This window comes from Sarcophilus harrisii, chromosome 5, assembly GCF_902635505.1.
Source record: "Sarcophilus harrisii chromosome 5, mSarHar1.11, whole genome shotgun sequence".
Taxonomy (NCBI): domain Eukaryota; kingdom Metazoa; phylum Chordata; class Mammalia; order Dasyuromorphia; family Dasyuridae; genus Sarcophilus; species Sarcophilus harrisii.
In genome coordinates, this window is record NC_045430.1 from 260,847,751 (window position 1) to 260,871,145 (window position 23,395).

Here is a 23,395-nt window from a genome sequence, read left to right on the forward strand (position 1 = left end):
TTATTTTCTCTCTCTGTCCAATTCTCTTTCTCTCTATCTCTCTGTGTCTCTCTCTTCTTCTCTTTCTTTGTGTGTCTGTCTCCCTCTATGTCTCTATCTCTCTTTCTCTATCTTTCTGTCTCTCTCTTCCCCTTTCTGTCTCTCCCTGAGTGTCCGTCTCTGTCTCTCTCGATCTCTCCTTCCCCCTTCACACAAAGACCCTTCCTATCCCCTTCTTTTTAGAAGGAACAATCCCACGGCTGCCTGAGATCACTTTCCTAGTGCTCTGGACCCAGGTACTCCTAGCCGGGGCTCTAAAGAGACAGACTAACCCCACCATCATAATCCGTGTCCCACGTACTCTTCTGACAACCCTTAGATGTACATTGCAATCACAAAGGAGATTTGTGATGGCCATGAGGTTGGCCTGTTAGTTCGGGTGAGCCGGGGTCCGGGGCCATTATCTTCCCTTTTGTCAGTGCAGTGGACCCCCAGATCCAATCAGAAACCTTTCACATCCTCCCTTCCTCATATTCGGGACCCTGTAACCCCCTCGTTTATGAAGGAGAGAGTTGGACCAAATGGCCTCTCAGGTCTCCCCTGGGCATGAATCTTATTCTAGCTCTAAAGAAAACAAAATTCCCCTTACATTGGGGCCCACTCCCCCCACCCTTCACCCTCCCTTGTCTAAACATCCTCCCCCCCTTGTAAGGGAAATCATATTTTCCCATTTTCCCCAAGTTTTCCCCAAAACAGCTCCCCCTGGGAAACAGAAAAACAAACCACATCTTGCTATATCTAAGGGTTCCCTCCCCAAACTCCAAATCAAGTCCCCTTTATATTCCTTGTTTCTTTACAAAAACATCAATCCTCTTCCACTCTGTCAGAGAAATGAATTTGGAGTCGGGAAGACCGAGTTCAAGTTCAATGTCAGATGCTACCTTGTGTGTGACCCTGGGCAAGTCACCCTGCCTCAGTTTCCTCATCTGTAAAAAAGGGACAATAAAAGCACCTACCTTCCCAGGTTGTAGTGAGGAGTATATGAGATAACACACATACACATAGTTATGTTATATATGATACATATATGCTCATCCTAACATACACATCAAATCATACGTACATGAAAAGTATGATTTATAAACCCCGAAGGGCAATAGCAATGCTAGCTATGATTATTATTTATTTTCCAATATATGCTTCCTCTTCCCCTCACTCAGGGGCCCCGATTTTACCACAAAAGATCAAAAAGAAAGATAAAAAGTTCAGCAAAACTAGCTAGCACATCCGCTCTGTGAAATATGTCCAGCATGCCCCACTCGGGGTTTCTCCCCGCCAGAGCAAGACGCTCCTTCCCACGTCGCTTTTTCTGATTCAGTTTCATTAATTAGTCAGAGTGTCTCTCGGGCGGGAAAGCGAGAACTCACATTCAAATGTACTGATGTGTCTGAACACACTCTAAAGAGGAAGGGACCGAAAAGAAAGAAAACCCAACAAAGTGTGTTTTCCTCTGCCCTACTTGGAGAAGCGATGGAGAAACGCACAACGCAGATGTCTTGGGACCCAACGTGATTAAGGGACCTGGAGATTTTAGGTGCCCATAAGACAATAAAGTGCTCACCATCAGACATCTGTCAGGATGGAGGTGCTCTGAGGTAAAGCCACCCTAAATCTGAAGCCATCAGGGACTTTAGACCAGTTTAGCTTTATCTTTTTTTTTTTTTTTTTTTTTTAGAGGTGACAACCTCATAAACCCATAATCTCTTCTTGGGGATGATGTAAGACTTTAGTGAGGAAAGGAGAAAAACAAGGTCCCACTTCTCCCGCCCTCTGCCCCCACCCTTGCCTATCTCCCTCTTTCTCCATTCTTTGTCTCTTCATTCCTTCCTCTATCTCCTCTACTTTCTTTCTCTTCCCCCCTTGCTTACCTCCTCTATCTCTATCTCTGTTTCTCTTCCCTTCTTTTTCTTCTCTCCCCTTCTCACTCCTCTCTTCTTTCTCTTCCCCCTTATCTAATTCACTTCTCTCTCTGTCTCTCTCTATATCTGTCTCTGTCTGTCACTGTCTCTCTTTCTTTCTCTCTGTCTCTCTTTCCTCTCTCCCCTTCTTTCTCTTTCCTTTTCTCTTCCCTTTGATTTTCTATCTCTCTCTCTCTGTCTTTCTCTGTCTCTCTTTGCTTCTTTTTCCTCTCTCCCCTTCTCTCTCCTCTCTTTCTTTCTCTTCTCCCTTACCTAACTCATTTCTCTCTCTCTCTCTCTCTCTCTCTCTCTCTGTCTCTCTGTCTCTGTCTCTCTCTGTCTCTCTCTGTCTCTGTCTCTCTCTCTTTCTGTCTCTGTCTCTCTCCCCATCTCTCCTTCCCCGACCCCCACCTCCCCACGTCTCCTTATGAGAAGCAGGCTCTAAAACCCCCTTTTGTTTCCTCTAAGTTTCCGCAGGGCAGGACACAGAAGGCTGTATTTTTTTAAATGGGCCGGTTGCATAACTGCTGGGCCTTGTGTTTCTACTTGGGGGCTGGAACCGGGCTCCGGCTGTACTGGCAGATCCCTCCTGCTGCCAGCTTGAGAAAAAGAAACCTCCTTTCCCAGAGCCCAAACACAACATGAAGCTAGAAATAAACTGCTTTCAATTTGGATCCATTTATTTATGTAGTTTCAGAGACCTTCTCAAAGGGATAAACAAGCCTCTGGGCAGCCGCGGGCACCGCCCCCTGGCACAGGTAGACCCAGGACCCAGTCTGGGGAGCTTGGCTATGGGTTAGGGAAAACCAATTACCTTTGCACTTCTTCTCCTCGGCCGGGTCGGCCTGGGTGCTCGCCACTCCCTGCTCGTGGGCCTCTCCCGGGTCCAGGTGGAACACGGAGCCGGCCCAAGCGGCCGCGGTCTGGAGCCGGGACGCCGGCGGGGGTGGCTCGCTCTTCAGCAGCCCGGCGCCGCTCTCCGAGTGGCCCTTCCTGTGCAGGCAGTCCTCGGACATCGCTACGAGGCCCCAGGTGTACTCCTGGTCAGGAGGCGGCGGCGGAGGCTTCCGCTTGTCCCATGCTGGAAGGCCATTTTCTGGAGGGTTGACAAACACAAGTTGACATGCTGTGGGCATTGTCAGGACCTAGATGGGCTGCGGGCTGGGGAAAAAGATGCTTTTCTGGTGCCCCGTTCACAGGAGGGGAGGGCAGAGCCGGGGCCCTGGGGCCGCACCTCAGGGCCTGGGCCTCTGCGGGACCTACAGAAGCCCCGGTCTGGGTGCCGGGCCGGCCGGCCCTACGCCAGGCCCACGGCTCCAACAGTGGGCCCCAAGGACAGCGGAGACCGATTTATTGCCTTCCTTCAGTGACCATTTGAGGTCTCGTGGGTCGGGGCTGGCCGGGAACAATTTTCAGATCCTTAGTACATAAAACAACCCAGACTCGGCCTTACATGACTCGGATCTTATCAGAGGCTGACCTGAGGGACACTCTGCTGCCCAAGGGTGACACACTGACGTGTACACACTGAGTGAGGCTGGATGCCGCTGTCTTCCCGAGCAGCCGCCCAGGCGGGCCGTGCCCGGGAACCAGGGACCCCCAAGGTGGACGGCGCTAACCGGGGCTGAGCTGTTGCCAATGGGGGGCGAGGCCAGATCTTAGGAGAAAATCTTTGGTTTTGCTTAATTATGTTTTGTTTTGAACATTCTAAAAGGACATGAGGGAGAGAAGCGGGCATGGGGACTAGCTGATGGAGTGTCATTGGAGCTGGAAGGGTTCTCAGCCTCCCTCTTCCTTTTACAGAGGAGGAAACTGAGACCCAGGGCATTATATAACCTGCCCAGAGTCACATAGGCTGAATGCAGCAAAGTGGGATTTGAACCCAGGTCCTTTAACTTCAGCTCCGGCTGTCTCTCAGCTGTTCCATGCCAGGGAAATGAGCCTTCTAATGGCACATATTTTTTTCTGAGGCAATTGGGGTTAAGTGACTTGCCCAGGGTCACACAGATAGGAAATGCTAAGTGTCTGAGGCCAGATTTGAACTCAGGTCCTCCTGATTTCAGGGCCAGTGCTCTGTCCACTGCCCCACCCAGCTACCCCACATCCTTTTTTTTTTGAACATGAACACAAAGTTGAGTTTGATTTGAAGAAAAAAATGGGCATTTATTAGGAAGCGTCATATGGTGACCAGGTTGACATGCACAGGGGAGTGTTAGGGTGTCTTTTCCCATCAGTCTACAGGCTGGCTGAAACTTGCTATCCAGAAAATGGCAGAAAAGTCAACGGCAAAAAGAACAAAGAGCGGTCTGCTCCCCAGCTCTTCCCAGGGCCGAGTTCCTCCTTCCCAGAACTCTTCTGCCATTTCCTGACAAATCACAGGGACCCAAATGGCAAGCAGAACGCTCACTGGGGCACAGAGACCGGACACATGGATTTTCTGATTCTAGTCGGGCCTCAGATCACCAAGAAAGACCTTGTACTCTTAAATGCACAGAGAAAAACAAACACAGGAATAAACAAACCAAGCAAACAAAGCATGCACTCACTGCACTAAGACCGCCACAGCTCCCAGGCTAGGGGCCGGGGGCTCATAGGACCTTTGGACAGCTGCTGATTTCCCACAACATCCATCTGGTGAAGGGATTTTCAAGCTTCTTTCCCCATCCACTGCTTGGGTACAAAGCTCTCCCTGTGCCTTCAGGGCGAGGATCAGAAAAGGACCGATTTCTACCCAGGAGGCCAATGACCCCTTCTAAATGCGGTCCTTGCTGATTCCTCCCACACCAAGGTCCTCTGCCCCTTCACACCGACTTTGTAGTATTCTGCACATATGTGGGAGAGCCCTACACAGCTCCCTGTTCTTTCTCCCTCTTTATATCTCTTTGTCTGTCTCTTTTTCTCTCTTTCCTTCCACTCCCATTCATCTATCCATTTGTCTATCTCTCTACTTACCAGTCTATCAGCTTACCTATTATCTATCTATCATTATTCTTTATACATACATATACACTATCAACAGTGATTGCTAGCATGGTGGTTAATACATAGCAGGTGCTTAATAAATGCTCGTTTGTTAACTGACTGAAATTTTACCCATCACTCCCCTCCAAACACACTATGACCCAGCTAGCCTGTTCCTCCATATAATGTTCCGTTTCCCATCCCTGACTCTGTATTGGTTGTTATCCATCCTGGGATGTGTTCCCTCCTCCCCAATGCCTTGAAGATACCCTGGCTTTCTTCCAGAGTCTGCACATGCTACCTTCTGCAGGAAGCCTTCCCCTCTAAGGTTACCTTGTTTCTACTTGCATGTACCTTCTTTCTGTCTATCATCTATCTATCCACCCATCGATTCCATCTATACATCCATCTAAGTATCAGTCATCTCTCTCTCTCTCTCTCTCTCTCTCTCTCTCCCTCTCTCTCTATACACACATAACCGTTACCCATTGATTTATCCATCCATCCACTGATCATTTCTCTACATATAAGGTAGAAATAGGTATTAATAATAATAATAGATATCAATATACCTATTATTTATAATCTATTTACCTATCATTTTTCTCTCTCAATAAATAATTACATACACACACACACACACACATACACTGAGAGACATACTTATCATTCATCTAGCCATCCATCTATCTATCTACCAATCTATTCAACCTACCTATTATTTATCATCTATCCGTCCAACCATCCGTCTGACTGTCTAACTGGCTATCTCTCTATATACTTCCTCTCTCTTTCTTTCTCTCTTCCCCTCCAACATTAATCATCCATCCATTTAGCTAGCTATCAGCTTATCCATTCTCTCTGTCTTTCTCGATATTTCTTTGTCTCTGTCTCTTTCTCTCACTTTCCTTCCACTCCCAATCATTCATCTATCCATTTTTCTATTTCTCTATTTACCAGTCTATCAGTCTACTTATTATCTATCTATCATCAGTTTATATACACACATATATACTCTCATCTATCTTCATCATCTCATCACCATCATTGTCATCTATAAGCTGTTTTCAACTCTGTTTTGTATTCTCTATTTCTAGCACAGGGGCCACCCAATATACAGTAGGCACTTATATTAAACTTAATGATAGAAAGTAATGCAAATCTTAAAGGGCTCTATGAGGCTGTTAAATGTTGGAGTAGATAGAGCACTGTAGCTGAAGTAAGAGAGACCAGTGAAAATATGGCCTCAGATTAGCAAGTGACTTCATCTCTGTCTACCTTAGTTTCCTTCTCCGTTAAATGAGCTTAACGACCACACCTATTTCTCAGAGTTGTTGTGAGGCTAAAAAGAGATGGTCTTGAACCTTAGTTTTCTCATCTGTAAGACTGGGATAACAATTTCTGCATAGTCTACCTCACAGTTTTAGGTCCAAGTTAGACTATGATAACAACAAGATTTATATAATAATAAGAGATGTCATTTATTTAAATCTCTAAGGTTTGCAGAGGCCAACTAAGAATGGCCACTTATCCGTCCCAGAGCTAGGGAACATCAGATCACCAAGGCCCACTGTCCAGCAGTTCTGGCATCCTGTAAAATGCCCCAACCTCTCCATTGGTAGTTGTGTCAAACAGATCTAAATAAGTTTCATCTTTGGGGGCTGGATGCTTTCTTGAGTTAGTAAGATATTCCAGAACAGCCTATAATTCGGCATTTCAACACATCTTTTCCCAACTTAAAAAATAACCACAGCAGCATGAACAGATTTCTCCCCATTCCTATTTCGTTTCTACACAATTCAGCCCCATCCCTCCCTGGCTGAATCCATCCCTGCACAATCCCACTTCAATTAGAGTGAGTGAGTTCCCACACCCTCTCCCTTTGCCTTTGCCATTTGATTCTCATCAGCAGTTCATAACATTTGATATTTGTTTCCCTGCCCTCAGTATAAATGAAGAAATCCAATCCAATTGGGAGTCTCTGCTCCTTGGTGAGATATTTAATAAAAGGCCCGAGAACAATGCCTGGAGGAGGCCAGGATGGGACCTTTGAAAGAAGTTCCAGACCCAAAAGAAACATCTTCCTTAAAACCACAGCCTAATATGGAAAGAGTTCACTTCTGCAGGCATCCTGCTAGTGAAGGAGTGAGGGAAGATGGGGTTGGGGTGGGGGAAGGTCATAAGGAGGAACGTGGGGGGGAAGAGCATGGCTACTGGAGATCTCCCTCCGTTTCTTTCACTGAAGCAGATTTGGGAACAGGACTCTGCTTATGAGAATGGGAAGCATTTACAAGCTTGTAATCACCATCTCAGGCTGTAATCATCTGCTCTAATGACATCTGCTTTCTTTACTGGCAATTTTATGGGCAGGGACAATGGTGTGAAATCTAGGGACTGGTAGAGTCCCAGTTGGGGCATGGGAAACCCAAGAGGAGCCTAAGAGCTGATTCTTAAGCTCTCTCAAATACAGTATTTTAAGTAGCTGTTAAGTAAGAAATGTCTGTTGTTGTTTTCTGCCCTTTGTTCTCAAAATGGACCATGGCATTGGGGAGGTGATGCCGCGACATGCAAGTGAATTGGATTTAAGTGAGGGAAGCTGTGAGAGATCACCTGCCTCACTTTCCCCTCCGGAGCCTTCTGGGTCCAATGCCCAGACATAGGGCTGAAGGTGGCCCTGGAGGCAGGGGGAGAACTTGGCCTTTTTAAGCTAGGATCTTTAATAAGTCTCAGTTTGTCTGAGGGAGCATCCATTCAGTGATTAAAACTAGGTAGCAACTGAGGCAAAGAATAGCCTCTTTCAGTTAGTCAAAAAAATAATCTAAATAAATAAATCAGTAAATCTGGGTTTTTATCGAATGGTCGAATAAATGGATAACACAAAGTTTGCTAAGTATCCTTGCTTTCTTTTTAAAATGAAAGAGAACTGTAGGAACTCAGTTCCTACAAACCCATGGCTGACAGGAGAGAAGTTAGCTTTAGAGCTCTTTAAAGATAGATGAAGCTCTGAGTGTCAAGAGTGAACATACAAGATACAAAATCTTATCTACTGATGTCTAGTCATTTCTTCTCCATTTTGTACTCATAAAGTTGATTTTTTAAAAATTAAGTATAAACTTTAGTTATCCCGATTCAATTTTATCTTACGAGATTCATCTCAATCAATCAAGCAAGCAAGCCTTTATTAAGTGTCTACTGTGTACTAGATGAAAGGGATTTAGAAACAAAAAGAAAAATATTCCTGCCCTCAAGGAACTTACTCTTTATCATTATATCTTAGTGTTTGGATTTTCAGTATCTTTTTTGGATCCTGAATCTTGTCATCCAATATTTTAACTATCCCCTCTGACTTCATGCCATCTGCAAATACGATAAGTCTTTACAACTTTATTCAAGTCATTGATAAAAGAAATGGTAGAAATAATCATTTGTCTATAACCTATACAAGTAAAGAGACAGACTTAGATATTATAAGGTCAAGTTACAAGTAGATCTGGGCTGAGCATATATTTTTTTCCTAGGGTGGCCAGATGGTGTAGTGGAGAGAGTCCAAGACTAAAAGACAGGAAGATCAGAGTTCACATCTGATCTCTTACACTTATTAGCTGCATGATCCTGACTAACTTATTTATCTCTGTCTCAGTTTTCTCTTCCGTAAAATAGGCATGATAATAGTCTTTACCTTTCAAGTGAAGATGAGATAGTATTTGTAAAGCATTTTAGAAACCTTAAAACTTTATATAAATGCTAGTTATAATTATCAGAGTAGCCATATCTTCTCACTGTCATTGAGCTGTGATGGCTTCCTCATTTAATACATGATATTAATTGGGATATTAATCCCCTATTAATGAGGGGATTAAATTAATGAGAATTCAGAGAAGGATATCCTCAGGATATCTGAGTCTGAATATACAAAAGATGGACTGAAATGAAATTTTCTAAAACTAAGCCACTTTGATGGCTAAACTGATAGTGATACATGATTGGAATAGAGAATATTATTTTGCCATAAGAAATGATGAATAGGAAGAATGAAGGAAATAAGCATATATTAAGCACCAACTGTGTTCCAGGCATTTTACAAATTTTATCTCATTTGATCTTTACAATGACCCTGGGAAGTAGATGCTGTTATGATCCTCAGTTGAGGAAAGTGAGGCGGACAGTGGTTAAGTGACACAGCTAGTAAGAGTCTGAAGCTGCATTTGGACTCAGATCTTCCTAACTGTGGGTCCAGCATGCTCTGGACCTCTGCCCTCTGCCTGCCTCTAAGAATTCAGACAGGCATGAGAAGCCACAGAGAGCATTGAGATACTTCTATGAATGGATGCCAAGTGAGATAAGAGCCAGAAAGATGATATAGATAATGCACAGAGAAAAAATGGAAGTCCACAGCTGATTGTGGTATCATTCAAACATCCAAGCTTAGTTCTGGAGAGGAGCTGAGAAATGGCCCCCCCTCTGGTCTTTGCAGAGGTAGGTGACTGTGGCTATTGAAGATTACTATATTGTTAGTTAGACTTAGTTGATAAGTTGGTTAGCTTTACTGAACTGATTTCTTTCTTTTTCTTCTTTGTTGCAAAGGATGGCTTTCTGATGGAGGGTAAGAAGACAGGGATATATTTAGGAATAAAAATTCTGTATAAAAATTCATCAATTAAATAAAAAATAATTTCAGAAATGATCATTTCTTCATGATTTTGACTTGAATTATTAACCCATTTCTGTTTAGCAAGTCAGGTTCTTGGATGCTTATTAGGTCAAATATAGTGAGCCACTAAATAATAATACCTGGCATTTACAGGGCACTATCAAGTTTACACAACGATGCAATACATGATCTTTCTGGAACTATATGGCAAGCCTATGAAGTAAGTGCTCCATTTAGTGCTATTTCCATTTTATAGATGAGGAAACTAAGAACCATGGACAGTCATGTGGCACAATGGGTAGAGCACCAGCCCTGGAGTCAGGAAACCTGAATTCAAATGCAGCCTCAGTCACTAGATGTGTGACTCTGGGCAAATCCTTTAATGCTGATGCCTCAGTTTCCTCATCTGTAAAATGGGCTGGAGAAGGAAATGGCAAATCACTGCAGTAACTCTGCCCAAAAAACCCCAAGTTAAGTTACAACTGAAATGAATCAACAGCAACAATAAACATAACGTCTTGAAAGTCATCAACTGAAGTTCTTTACGAATGGCAATGCTAATAAAAGAAAGGGAGTCAAGAGGCGGCAGTGACATAAATCCAGAAGATTTATGTTCAAATTCTGCCTCATCTACATATATGCTTGTGATCATGGGTATGTCACTCACTGCTCTCAACCTCAATTTTCTCAACTGTCAAAGAAAGTCTCTTCTAACTATAAATCTATGATTACATAAAGTTCAGCTCCAGAAAGGAGGCCTTATTTGTCTTTGTGGACCTCAATGAACATCTTTAGATAAATAACAGAAGGTGCCCCCCTTTTTAATTTTGAAAAGAATTAAAGCTTCAACAACATGTATTTTCACCTGAGCAATGTGGTTAATTGTCACTATGGAACAAAGAGGCACTTTCGCAAATTGGTTCAATTTTAAAACAGAAAACATCAGGGATAAAATCTCCATCCTCACGGTCATACATATGCATCCTGGAAATTTTTATCAACGGTGATGCAAAAAAAAATCTGGCCATTTAAAAGAAAATATTATTCAAATATTCAAGTATCCAAGGACACACATATGAGCTGACACCTTAGAGATCAGCTAAGGGAAAAGAAGGAGGAGGAGGAGGATAAGGGCAGGGAAGGTCACCTGAGTTGATTGTATTTAGTGGGTGCCTATCTCTATGGGCAGGGAATGTTTGATCTTAAAGGTAAATGAAAATAAAAATGAGAAGAAAGATTTTTCTTCCTCTCCCAGCTCCAGTGGGACATCTGGAATGACGTCTTTCATTTCCATATTGCTGATTTGCCTGAATCCGCAGCTGCTCCCACCAGCCAGGCAGAGGTGGTATTATTTTCCTTCTGGTAGAATGGTAGATTTATACTGCATTTCTGCTCTCCTGCTCATTGTACTATTAACACCTGCTCTTCCGTCATCTGTGTCACAGTGAGGAAGATCGTGTTTTTAGGAGCTTGGCCGCTGGCCCATCTGCATAGGGGAGATGGAGGAACCTCTTGGCCTCGGGTAGAGCGCTAGCCTTGGATTCAGGAACCCCCGTGTTTGTGTTCTGCCTCTGCTGCCCAAGAGCTAAGCAACCCTGGGCATAGGGCTCAATTTCTCGGTACCCCAGGTGACTCTAGAAGGCTAGAATCTGCCCATGTGTTTTGGTGGTAACAGTTTCCATACAAAAGTGCCCTAGACAGATGAACTCAAAGGTGCAGATCCTCTGCTCCTTCAAAAATATTGTGGGGAAAGCTAGTTTGTTTTAAAGGACAGAGGAAATGCCAATAGGATAAGAAAAAGGCAAGTAAAATGTCTAGAGCTGAAAGGGACCCCAGAAGACATTTAGCTGAAGCCGTCAATTTTAGTGATACAACTAGGTGTCCCAATGGATGGAGAGCAGGGCCTGGAGTCAGGAAGGCTCAAGTTCAAAATTCAGCCTCAGATACTTACTAGCTGTGTGATTCTGGGCAAGTCCCTTAAGCCTGTCTGCCTCAGTTTCACAAATGCCCCTCTAATACGGGGATAATAATAATAAAAGTGCCTTCCAAGGTTTTTGTGAAAATCAAATGAGATAACAAATGTAGGATGCTTTTCAAATTGTAAAGTGCTATAGAGACATGAGTTCTTAGTCCTTATTATTGGGACTTGCTCAGTCATAAAATGATAAGGCTAGACTTTGAACCCGGGTCTTGTCACTTTTTATGCAATGCTATATCCATCATACTCTGCTGTTTCTATGCCCAAGGTTCCTTTGGACCAGGTTATCCTTTCCTTTTCTTCCTTCCTTCCTTCCTTTTTTCTATCAATTTCTCTTTTTTTCTCTACCTATCTCTCTATCCCATCTATCTATCTGTGTTTATATAATGTGCAGATGGTTATCCAGGGCTTTAGGAAATGGACTATAGCTATCTCTTCTACATCATGGAGATGGGGTGTGAGAAGGATAAGGGGTGCAGGAGCCCCTGTGATCTGGAAACTGCATAAATTTTTTGGGCCCTCCTTTAATATTAGAGAAGTCTGAATATTTTCTTTTTCTTTTATGGGGTGTTTACAGCACCTCATTGTCAAATTTAGGTTGACATTATACAATCCTCTACATACATTTTATGTATTTCTAAGTTTCTAAACTTTTTCTTTGTCATCTGTGGCTTCCTCAAAACTCCCCCAAATTCCTGTTTAATTTCTCACACCAACCGGTGATATTTGAAAACTGCAATGGGGAAAGTTGCAAGATTTAGCAGATTTATGCAGCCAGTTCCTTTCCTCAGCCTAAGGTCTTCCTTCCCATGGTCCATGCCTCTGCCTAGCATTTCCTGCTTTCCTGCTCTCCCGCTCTCAGCCATTGGCTCCAGCTCCCAGTCCCGCTCTGCAGACCAGCCTCCCTATAGGACAGTTGGACTTCATGGTCACTGACTATGCCCCTGACTCACCCAGTCAGCTCATGTGTGGCCCTGGTCTCTGGGGGACTAAGTGGTCGGGCAGTTTCCTTGAGTAGCCACCCAAGGCTTGCCTCTTATGGTTAACAGGACCAATGCTGAATAAACAAGAACAACCCATTTTCAAACCTCAAACCACAACAAACTGCTATTGAACACCTACTGGAAGCTGGGTCAGCCATCTATTGTAAGGAATACAAAGAAAGACAGCTTGGTGTGGAACGTTGTGCCGAGGGCTGGGCGTACAAGAGGAAAAAATAAAACAACTGAGACAGTCCCAGCTCTGGAGGATTGTACGCTCTAATTAAGAGGACATAACACTCATAAAAGAATTTAGCTGGGAATCCTAAGGACACTCAGTCGACTAGCATTTATTAAGCACCTTCTGTGTGTCAAATACGGTGCTAAGTTCTGGGGATACAAGGAAAGGCCCAAACAATTACTTTTTGGGATAATGGCAAGGCCCAGATCCTAGGCGTAGAGCAGGTGAGACCAGAGTGCCCAGGGATCTGGAGGGCTTATCAGCAGGGCAGAGGGAAAGGACCGGGGGACTTCTGAGGATCGGTGGCAAGGCTCCCAAAACTTGCAGTCCGATTATGAGAACAAGACACAGGCCACGCAAAAAGCTAAGAAATAAGCTCAGTAACCGAGGGGATGACAACAATGCAATGGGTGACCCAGGGACATTAGTATGAGACAAGCTGCCAAAGAATTGGGAGAGCCAATAAATTTTAGAGGGATTCAGAGAGAGCAGGGTTGACTGTGGACTACTGCATAGATTACTTGCCATCTGCATCTCTTCTGGAGGAAAATAGAAGTTCTTTGAAGGAAGAAACGAATTCATTTGGCTTTTGCATCCCAAGTACTTGGGTTCTTACATACAGTAGGAGCTTGATAAATGTGTATCGCATTGGAGTTTAGTAATCTGTATCAGAAGATGATTATAAATTTGCAAATTGTCATGGGATCATAGATTTGGTATTAAAAAGAACCTTAGAGATCATCCAGACTAATCTTTTTTTTTTTTTTTTTTTTTTTTTAATAGAACAGGAAACTGAGTTCTAGAAAGGTCAGATGAATTCGCTAAAGTAGTAAGTGAAAGCGATGGGATTTGAACTGACATCTTTTAGCTCCAAATCCAACATTGTTTCCTCAACACTCAATTTTTCCTACTTTATTAACCCTACCCCCAGGCCCCAAATGGAGCTGGAGAAGACATACAGAACCTCTTTATTAAGTATAGTAAGGAACCCGTTGCCAGAACTTTGTGATAAGATATTTTTCTTTTCTTTTTCTGGCCCTGTGGTAGACGATGAGCCACTTTCCTTTGTCCTTTTTTTTTCTTTTATTCTCTTAGCTTCTCCTCCTGTCCTTCCACCTTTCCCACTTCCTCCAAACTGGCTGTACCAAGTCACCTAGAGATACTGAAAGGACTAATTAGCTCCAACTCTTCCACAATGTGATATTATCATTATCATCCCCACCACCACAATAATAGCTAACATTTATGTGCCTCTTTTAAGTTTCTAAAGCACTTTTTATAGATTTGTATCTATGATATATATGATTTTACATAATCCTTACAATAACCCTGTGTGGTAAATGTGATTACTATTCCCATTTTATAGATGGGGAAACTGAAGCACAGAGCAGATGTTACCTTTGATAACTTTTGGTACCTTTGCTAACTTAACTCAGTTTCCCCATCTGTAAGCTTATGGGGTTAGACTTGATGCCTCTAATATCCTTCCTATCTCTAAATCTGTGATCCTGGATTTCCAAGTGATATACTGTGAGTAACAGAGCTACTGAGAAGTTACTCAGAATGTGAAGCAGTATTTGATCTCTGTCCTTTGTGACTTCAAGTCCATCACTCTTCCTTATACCAAAGGTGTCAGGTTGTTGTTAATTGTTTTCAGTTATGTCTGACTTTTTGTGATACTCTTTGAAGGTTTCTTGGCAAAGACATTGCAGTAGTTTTGTCATTTCGTTCTACAGTTCATTTTATAGAAGGGGAACTGAGGCACAAAGGGTTAAGTGACTTGCTCAGTTGCTAAAGTCTGAGGCCGGATTTGAACTCATGAACATGATTCCTGATTCCAAGCCCAGTTTCTATCCACTGTGCCATTTTGGGGCCCAAAGATGCCAAATCAGATTAAAATATAATTGGTAAAAATTTAACAAAAAATCAATAGAACATGAAAAAGGTTAATATGTGGTTTCTAGGCCTTAGTTTCCTGTTCTATTTTTTTAAAAAAAGTTCTTTTAATAAGTTTAATAAGTTTTTAATAAAGTTCTTTTCAATTCCAAATCTATGATCTCATGGCAATTTTCATTAAACACACATTGCAAAAGGATGTCAATTCAAATCCTGCCTCTTCCAGTTACTACTTTAGTAAGTTCATCTTACCTTTCTAGGCCTTAGTTTCCTGTTCTATTAAAAAAAAAGATTAATCTGGATGATCTCTAAAGTTCTTTTCAACACCAAATCTACGATCCCATGACAATTTGCATTATAAGCAGGGATCCTTAGTCCTCCCCCCACTCCCATTTGAACTTGATACCACTTTTATCCATCACCTCACTGCTTCCTGATGATCCAAATGGATATAAAGGAATCTGTACAATTGTACAGTGAACTACTTTCAACCACGCTGATTGCAACTCCTCTGTGATTTTGTACAAGGCTTCTTAATATATTTTTTTCTTTTCCTGGCTCCCTTTGGCTGTCTGGTAAAGTCTATAGATTCTTCTCAAAATTATGTTTTTAAATGCACAAAATAAAATCATGTTTTTACATGTATAAAATAAAACAAAATAAAGTTATAAATGATACCAACTATATTGAACATCTATAAAAGTTTTAAAAAATGATGCTTGTGGACTCCAGGTTAAGAAGGCTTGCCCATGTGGACAGGTCGTAAGGATTTAGTACAAGGCTTCTGAACATTTTTTTCTGACCTGACCCGCTTTGGCTGTCTGGTAAAGTCTATAGATTCTTCTTAAAATTATGTTTTTAAATGCACAAAGCAAAATAAAATTATAACTGATACCAACTATATTGAATTATAGCTACAAAAATTAAAAAATGATGTTTGTGGACTCCAGGTTAAGAAGCCTTGATCAGGTGGATAGGTCATAAGGTTCTGCAGGAAGGAAACAAGAATTGGCACTCAGCTATATAATAAGTTATGTTCAGGTTAAGTGACTTGCCTCGGGTCACACAGGTATAGTAAATCAGAAGTGGGATCTGAACTCACCATCCTCCCAAGTTCCAAGACCAACATAGTATCCTTTGGGCCATTGAGGCTGCCAAGAAGCCACACAGAGAGATCGATTGGTTGGCTGGCTGTTGTCCTTTATTCTTGAAGAGGACCAAAATGCTATCACTTGGTTTGAGTTGAGTCACAGTGTGTCCAACTGGTTGATCAGACCAATAGGAGCTAGGGATGCTCTGCCACAGGTTGGACACAAATTGTCCCTACAAACATTTGGGGGGCTTCTCTCTGAAAGCCAACCCTCTGAGGGACCTGGTTCACCTTCCTCCATTTACTGCTATTTATCAAAAGGGGAACGCCATGGAGAGGACCAGCAAGACCACGGCGCAGTTAGCCGCAGAGTTCCCAAGATGCAGCATTAAGGGGTTACTGTAATGCTTCAGATCCAGGCTATAAACAACCCGGGGAGGGGGCAGAGAAGACTCTGGTTTTCCAAATTACAAAGAAGCCACTTGTATTTGTATTGCAGCCACTGAATGGGGCTGACCGCCTCTCTTTATCTTGGCATCCGTCTTCTTCCAAACAGCCTCATCTCCAACACAGGCTTGGCTCTTTGGCTCTGTGCTCATGGGTCTGATCTCGCACTCCATAAAGGGCTCCGGCCTGAAAGCTGCTGGCCTCTCAGAAGCAGCTTTCTGGGACGGCAGAAAAGCATCCTAAATTGTCTAAGCTCAGTTACAAACCGGGCCAGCTGCTGGCCAGGACCTGGGGGTCAAGGAACTGGAGCTGTCCCGTTTCAAGGCATAGAGACAGTATCTTCACTCATTTTGCTTTTCTTTCTCTGGGGGTGCCAGGAGGTATTTGGGTGTATCATGGAGAATGCCGAATGCTTCCTTCGGCCTAGCAATCCTTGTCTCACGGACGTATAGAAAAGAGAATCTGAACAAACACAAGAAGCGGCTTCTTTGTTACTTGGAAAATAAGTGTTTCTCTGGCTCCCTTCTTGATTGTTTATAACCTGGGTCTGAAGCACGGCAGTGACTTCTTAATGCTGAGGGTGTATCTGTATAACTGTGAGGTTGAAAGCACAGTTATAGTCTGGCTTGACCTCTCTGGTTTAATGAAGAGTAGTAAAAGGAGAAAGGGGAGGCAGGGTTTTAGAACGCCAAGGGAAATTTCATTGCTCACAGTCATGATATGTGAAGGTCTGAATTCAAGTCTTGCCCCCGCCAAAGTTAGGCTTTTGACTTTGGATGAGACCTTTAAATTTGAAGTGTTTTAGGCAACTCTAGGACTGCAGTGTTGATTTTCACTGCTAGAGAGGGATTCCTCATCCTAGTGAAATCCCAAGTCTAGACCCTCTTCTCCAGAGGGTTTAAATTTGGGTCTTCCTGACTGCAAGATCATTTGTAGTACATTTTGTACTATTCCTTTTACGCTAAAAATTATGATTCATAAAAAATGTAATTTCAGTTTGGGAACCATTTATTAATACAAGGTGAGAGAGAGAGGAGGATGGTTTTGCAGGTAGGAAGTCCTGGCTTCTCTGGCTGTGTGATTCTGGGTAAGTCACTTAACCTCATGTACCCCAGGCATCTCCAAGACTATAAGGCAAAAATGAGCTTTCCATGTGTATGCTGATGAGGGAGTGGAAGGAGTTTCCACAGAGATGGGACCTCCCAAAATGGATGAAGTCCCAGGACACAGTAAGTGCAAAAGAGTAGGAAAGAACTTGAGAATTTACTTTCCACTTGAGGAGTGTGTGTGTGTGTGTGTGTGTGTGTGTGTGTGTTGGGGGTGGGTGGATAGAACACATACCTAGCTAAGAAACTATTAAAATGTGGATTAAAAGGACACAACAACCAAGAAGAAGAACAGAAAGACATCAGAAAAATGTAATCATTGAATAAATAGATACAGATTATGCAAGAGAGAGAGCAACAAGGAAGGGAGAATTTTATTTGGGTAGAATCACGCATAACAGGCTGGAGTGGAGAGAGTTTGGTTCTGCAAAGGACAGGGCTCTTCTCATCATCTACATAATCTTGGCTCACTTAACCTCAAAGGGCCTCAGTTTCCTTATCTGTAAAATGAGAATGCTAGGCCACAGGCTCTCCAAGGCTCCTTCCAGCTCTGAATCCACAAGCACGTGATTTCACAGTTGAATGATCACAACATCTATATTAGTGAGGGGGTTAAGAAGGAGTGGGTTTAGAAAAATATATGAAAAATCTCCTGTGTTCCCTATTGTCTCGTCTCCGAGTCTCAAAAGCCTCTCCGTTATTCTTCAAGGCCTATGGGGAGTCCTGATCTGCAGGAAGCCTCTCTCACACACTCTCTCCCACACTGATCTCTTCTTCCTCTGAATGCCTCCAACAAACACCATTTGTACTCTTCACACTGACATGCTCACATACTGCCTTGTAATGCTATTGGGCACTTTTGTGTGTACACAGTATCTCTAGTGATTTGAAGCTCTCCATAATTTTGTCTGATTCTTTTTTTACAGGGTTCTGTACACTGCAGGGCACATAATACATGTTCATTCAATAGAACTGAATGTCATACTTGTTCTTAAGCACACAGTACCATTGACAGCAGAATGTACTTTTTAGCCATTATATTTACCATAATCTGGTAGATAATACCACTGGTCTGTGGGGCAAGAAGGCTGCAATTGTCACCGATTTGCCCCAGTTTCTCCCTCATTCTAAAGATGCCTCTTTGTAGTGGAGAAGAACAGGGAAAATTCCAGCTCCTGGCTGGTGTCGATATTTCACTTTTTATTTTGTCTAATTCTGAGTTTTAGAAGGGAGAATAAGAGAACTAGGTGAGATATCTTAATGCTCAGACAATTCAGCTTGGGGTCTGGATACTTGGGTGTCTATCTAAACAACTGTGTTTGTGTTTTGCTCTGTTGTGTATACCCAGGGAAAGTTCAGGGCATAAAATCAGCTAAGGTCTTGGGCACAGAATACACCAAAGGTTTGGACAATGATGATTCTCTGATGACAAGTGTTGACCACTGTTTCACAAGGTCATCAACAGTTGCACCCTTCATAAGACCTTTTGATTTCTCTCCTATTCTCTCCCTTTTATTATATGTTAGATATGATCTTTGGTGGAAGTCACAGGGACCTGGCAGTCCATAGTCATGAGACCTTGACATAGTGCTTCTGAAGGACCACCAGATGCACAAGGATGGGAGGGTGATTAGGACAAGGACAACTGCAGGTATAATTGTTCAGATAGTTTCGATTTCTTGGGCGTCCATAGTACTGGTGTGAATTAATTTTGTTGTGAGTATAAGAGCACATACCACTAATGAGCTAATTAAGAAGCAGTTTGGGAGAACCATATCTTTAGGATTCCCCCCTTCCCTTGCTTTCTGCTCACAATCATGTGAAAATTAGGAATTTATGAGGTTAGTCCAGAAAATATTTTTTCACTATCTAACTTCACAAGAAAGTGACAACACTTGTATTTTCTTCTGTCATATTCATACTTCCTTTCTTTTCTTTCTAAGCTTTATCATATTTGTAACTGAGTGGTGTAGTGGATAGAGTGCTGTACCTGGAGTCAGAAAACTCATCTTCCTGAGATCAAATCTGTCATATTTATTAGCTGTGGGAGTCACTTAATCTTTTTGCCTCAGTTTCCTCACTTGTAATATGAGCTGGAGAAGGAATGCTTCATGAATTTGCCTGTCATCCTTGCACAGGGGCCATGCTAATTTTTTCTGTATCGTTATGATTTTGGTATACATATATTGCCGAAACAAGCACCAAGCTGGAGAAGGAAATGGCAAACCACTCCAGTATCTTTGCCAAGAAAACCTCAAATGGTTTTCAAAAGGATGGACACAACAACAGGTTTATTTTACCTTTGAGATCACAAAACACGCTGTTCCAAAATATGCTTCAGCTGCTTTCCCCCATACCCCTCTAGTCCCAATCTCCCACTGATGAATTCCTCCTGGAACCTACTTTTATAGGAAAGACCCAATGAAGCCATCCTTCATTTTCTATGAAATGGGTAACTGTTTCTTTTGAGGAACACTGTGAAACAGTTGGAATAAATTAAATCTATTCGATGTCATAGGATTATAGGTCCAGAGCTATGCGTGACTCCATTTGAGATGAGGACATTGAAGTTTCTAAATCTGAAGAGAATGGTCACTCAGAAGTAAGAGAGAGAAGTCAGATTTCCACCCAAGTCCTAGCATTCTTTCCACCACATCAGGTTCCTCCTGTTAGGAGGCTCAACTAAGGTAATGCAGTAAGGAGTTTGGGGACCCTAATAATAGTCTATACTGTCTATGATTATGCACATGTATGTGTTTTAAGTAAAGCAATCAATGGCTCAGATTACAGACACTTCACATGATTGGATCTGAGAGCTGAGGCCCTCCCACTGAGAAGAAAAATCAACTGTTAGATGAAAAAGGTGGATTTTTCCCAACCTCCATAAATGTGGTGGGGCTCAATATATTTTGAATTGCAGTCCTGCTGGAAAAAAGTAGTTAAAAAAGAGATGAAAAAAAAAAAAAGTAATTTTTTTAAAAAAAGGATGAAAAACAAACGAGAAACTTGCTGGCAGGATGAAAATATACAGATGTCTTTGTATTTATGAACAATGGGGTATAATTATGGAACCACAAAGAAAAACCCCCCTGCCTAATTGCTATAATATTAGACAACGAGGCCCAAAGCAAGGGAAAACGCTTTCCTGGGGCCCCAGAAGAAGCTCCCTGAAGTTCATCATTTATGCCCTGTTTTATCACTAGTCCTCAGGTTAGGTTCCTTTGGCTCAGTTAAGTAGATTTTGCTTAGCATGTGAGAAGAATTACAGCTGTTGCAGAAATATTTGGCCTTCTGAATGACGAATGCTTATGAGAGGTAACAGATGGTTACGTGGGTGTTGGTTTTCTCCTGTCTGGGATGCACAGAATGTACTGTTTATACCTTGCTGCCAAGGATTCAGAAGCCAATTGGAACTCACCTGGTTACAAGGTAGTTCATTTAGTCTAGGAGGTCTCATGGTACAATGCATAGGACTCTTGTATAGAGAACCTGTATTCAAATTCTACCCCTTATTATTTAGGAGATTAGCTTAAATGCCTTTCAGTCTCCTAAAATGAAGGGTTCAGACTAGATAGGTTTGGAGGCTCTTTTCGGCTCTGGATCTATGATGATCCCTATTAGCTGTAGAAAGTTCTTCAAGAATGGGTTGCTTTTTGGTTGGATCTCTCCTTATCCCCATGGCGATGCTTATAAAAAGCTCTCATGTGGTATCCTTCATTCTGCATATCCCTGCTTCTGGATTTGCCTGAGGCAGAATTGTAGATAAAGTTGTTAGTTTTACTCCAGGAACTACAGAGGAAGGCCTTTGTGAGCCAGCCCTGAAAATAGTTCTTGTTACTTTCCAGTCACACTTATTTAGTCTGTCAGTATCCTGGGGTAGGGATTAGAAAAGCGAATTTAAATAAAAAACAACAACTTGTTTTAGGATTTCCACAGAATATTCAAAATGGCAGCCAAGAAAGCCAGGGAAATTGTAGGTAGCATTAAGAGAGAAATGGTGGTCAGTACTAGGGTGGAGCTAATTCTGCTTTATTGTCTCCTGGTCAGGCCACATCTGGAGGATGATATGTGGAGGATGCCACATTTTAGACAGGACAGTGTTCAACTGGATGGTGTCCAAAGGAAGGCAATGATGATGGTGGACCTCAAGTTCCTACTTTATGGAGATCTGTTTGTGGAACTGGGGATGTTTAATATGGAAAAGCCTGAGTTTCCCAACCTGGAGAGATGGGGCAAGCAGAGAGAGATGATAGGGATCTTTAGTTATCTGGAGTGGAAGATGTGGAGTGAACCTGTGTTTGGCCCCACAGGGTAGAAACAAAAGCAGTGGGAAAAATGGCAGAGAGAAATTTTAGCCTTGTGGTGAGCAAAAACTGTCCAATAACAAAGAACGACTTGTATTCCTACAAAGGGGAATGGGTTTTCTCTGCAAATAGTAGACCTCCACTTCCCTCAAAGTCTTCAAGCAACAACTGCCGTGTAACTAGTAGTCACGTGAATGTAGAGGGGCTTCAAGCAAAAGTGACCTGAAGGGGACCACTGAGGCACCTACCAATTCCCAGATGCTAGGATTCTACAGATTTCTTGGAAATTTCTTTCATAGTTTCCATAAGACAAGAAGCCAGGCTTCAGACTGATACAGACATTTCCTCTCTTTGGGACAAAAAACATTTCATTCTGGAAAGGTTGACTTTTCACATTCTATTCAAGGATAAAGCAATCATGAGATTCTTCTCTATTTTTGGGAAGCTGATGAATCCACTTTTTCCAGGATGTAAATTTCAATTTGGGAAACTGGGTTAATTCTTCCAGGCTCCTAAGAAACTATTGAGAGCAAAGGTCCCCAAGAGAAAAAGGAGTATTCTGGAGTATTCTAACTCTCTAGAGGGTCACGGTTCTCCCTCAGAAGCATGTTTTCCCCTAAAAGAATTGAATTCAACATATGCTACCTATGGGACACATACCAACCCCCAAAATACTTAGATGGTTTGGATAATTCACTTGGAGAATTCTTGCATTAGAGGCTCTGCTATAGCCCTACTCAGCAGGAGATTAAAATGTGAAGGCTGGTCCATGGCACTTCTTATCACACATCTCTCCTCATCACAAATGACCTTTATCTCCATATTAGCTGATTTCTCTTTGTCTTCTTCCCCACATAATATTAATTATTACTTTTACATCCTTCATTACGCTACTTTTCTCAGGATAAAAATCCTTCTTGAAACTCCAACTCTACTCAGACAATGCCTCTAGGCAGCAGGTGGATCAGTGGACAGAGTTTTGGTTGGGGAATTAAAATGACCTAATACTACTTTTGTGACCCTGGGTAAATCACATAATCTCTTATTGATTCAGTTTCCTCATTTGGAAAATGTGGATAATAATAGTACCTATCTCAGGGTTTGGGGAGGATTAAATTATATATGTAAAGTCCCTTATAAGCCTTAATGTATTATATATTAAATAGTAGCTATTATATTAATCTTGAAATCCCTTGAATCTTATTGATCTTTTAAGGAAAATCTCAGCATCTCCATCTCTCTGAGACTTTCCCCAATGATTTAGGACCATCTCTTGCTAATTTGTATTTCTATTCTAGATTTGGTTTATACCACAAAGAATAACAGAGACGAACCTAAGAGGCCATCCCATCCCATCCCCCTCAGCCCCAAACTTTAAAAGGCCTCCCAACCTGGGGACTTGCAGTGAGGGTAAAATCGCAACCTCTTGAGGCTGCTTATCTTACTTTTGGGCCCCATGAAGATGAAGAGCTAACCTTCTTTGTTCATTATTTAATTTTTGGAAAGTAGGCTCAAGTGAAAACAGAAATATCCACAAGAAGAGGTTGAATGGTTCTGACCACTGAAATTTAATTTCATGGCGTATGATAATGAGCCATAATATATGGCTTCTTCTTTGTGTGAGGGAGGACCTATACAAATATAAAGAAGCATAATTAATTAATTTAATTAGTTGATTATGAATTCATCATAACACACATTTGGTCTACACAGAAGGAGGCAGACATGGATCATTCATCTCATTTTACACGTGAGAAAACTAAGACTCGCTGAGATTATGCTCACAATGTCACATGGTCAATAG

At 42.2% G+C, this 23,395-nt stretch overlaps 1 protein-coding gene and 1 non-coding gene across 6 annotated transcripts in view; both read right to left on the bottom strand.

Annotated features, from left to right (window-relative positions):
• Nucleotides 1–23,395, bottom strand: part of THRB (thyroid hormone receptor beta) — a 399,316-nt gene that overhangs the window by 70,480 nt on the left and 305,441 nt on the right. For all 5 annotated transcript variants that reach the window (XM_023505183.2, XM_023505182.2, XM_023505181.2 and 2 more), the window contains one exon: nucleotides 2,752–3,033. In XM_023505183.2, the coding sequence (XP_023360951.1) occupies nucleotides 2,752–3,033 (282 nt within the window). The remainder of the gene's footprint in view (nucleotides 1–2,751; nucleotides 3,034–23,395) is intronic.
• On the bottom strand, nucleotides 19,385–19,487 carry LOC111721189. The gene has a single exon (XR_002770512.1). It is a non-coding gene; the product is annotated as a U6 spliceosomal RNA (small nuclear RNA).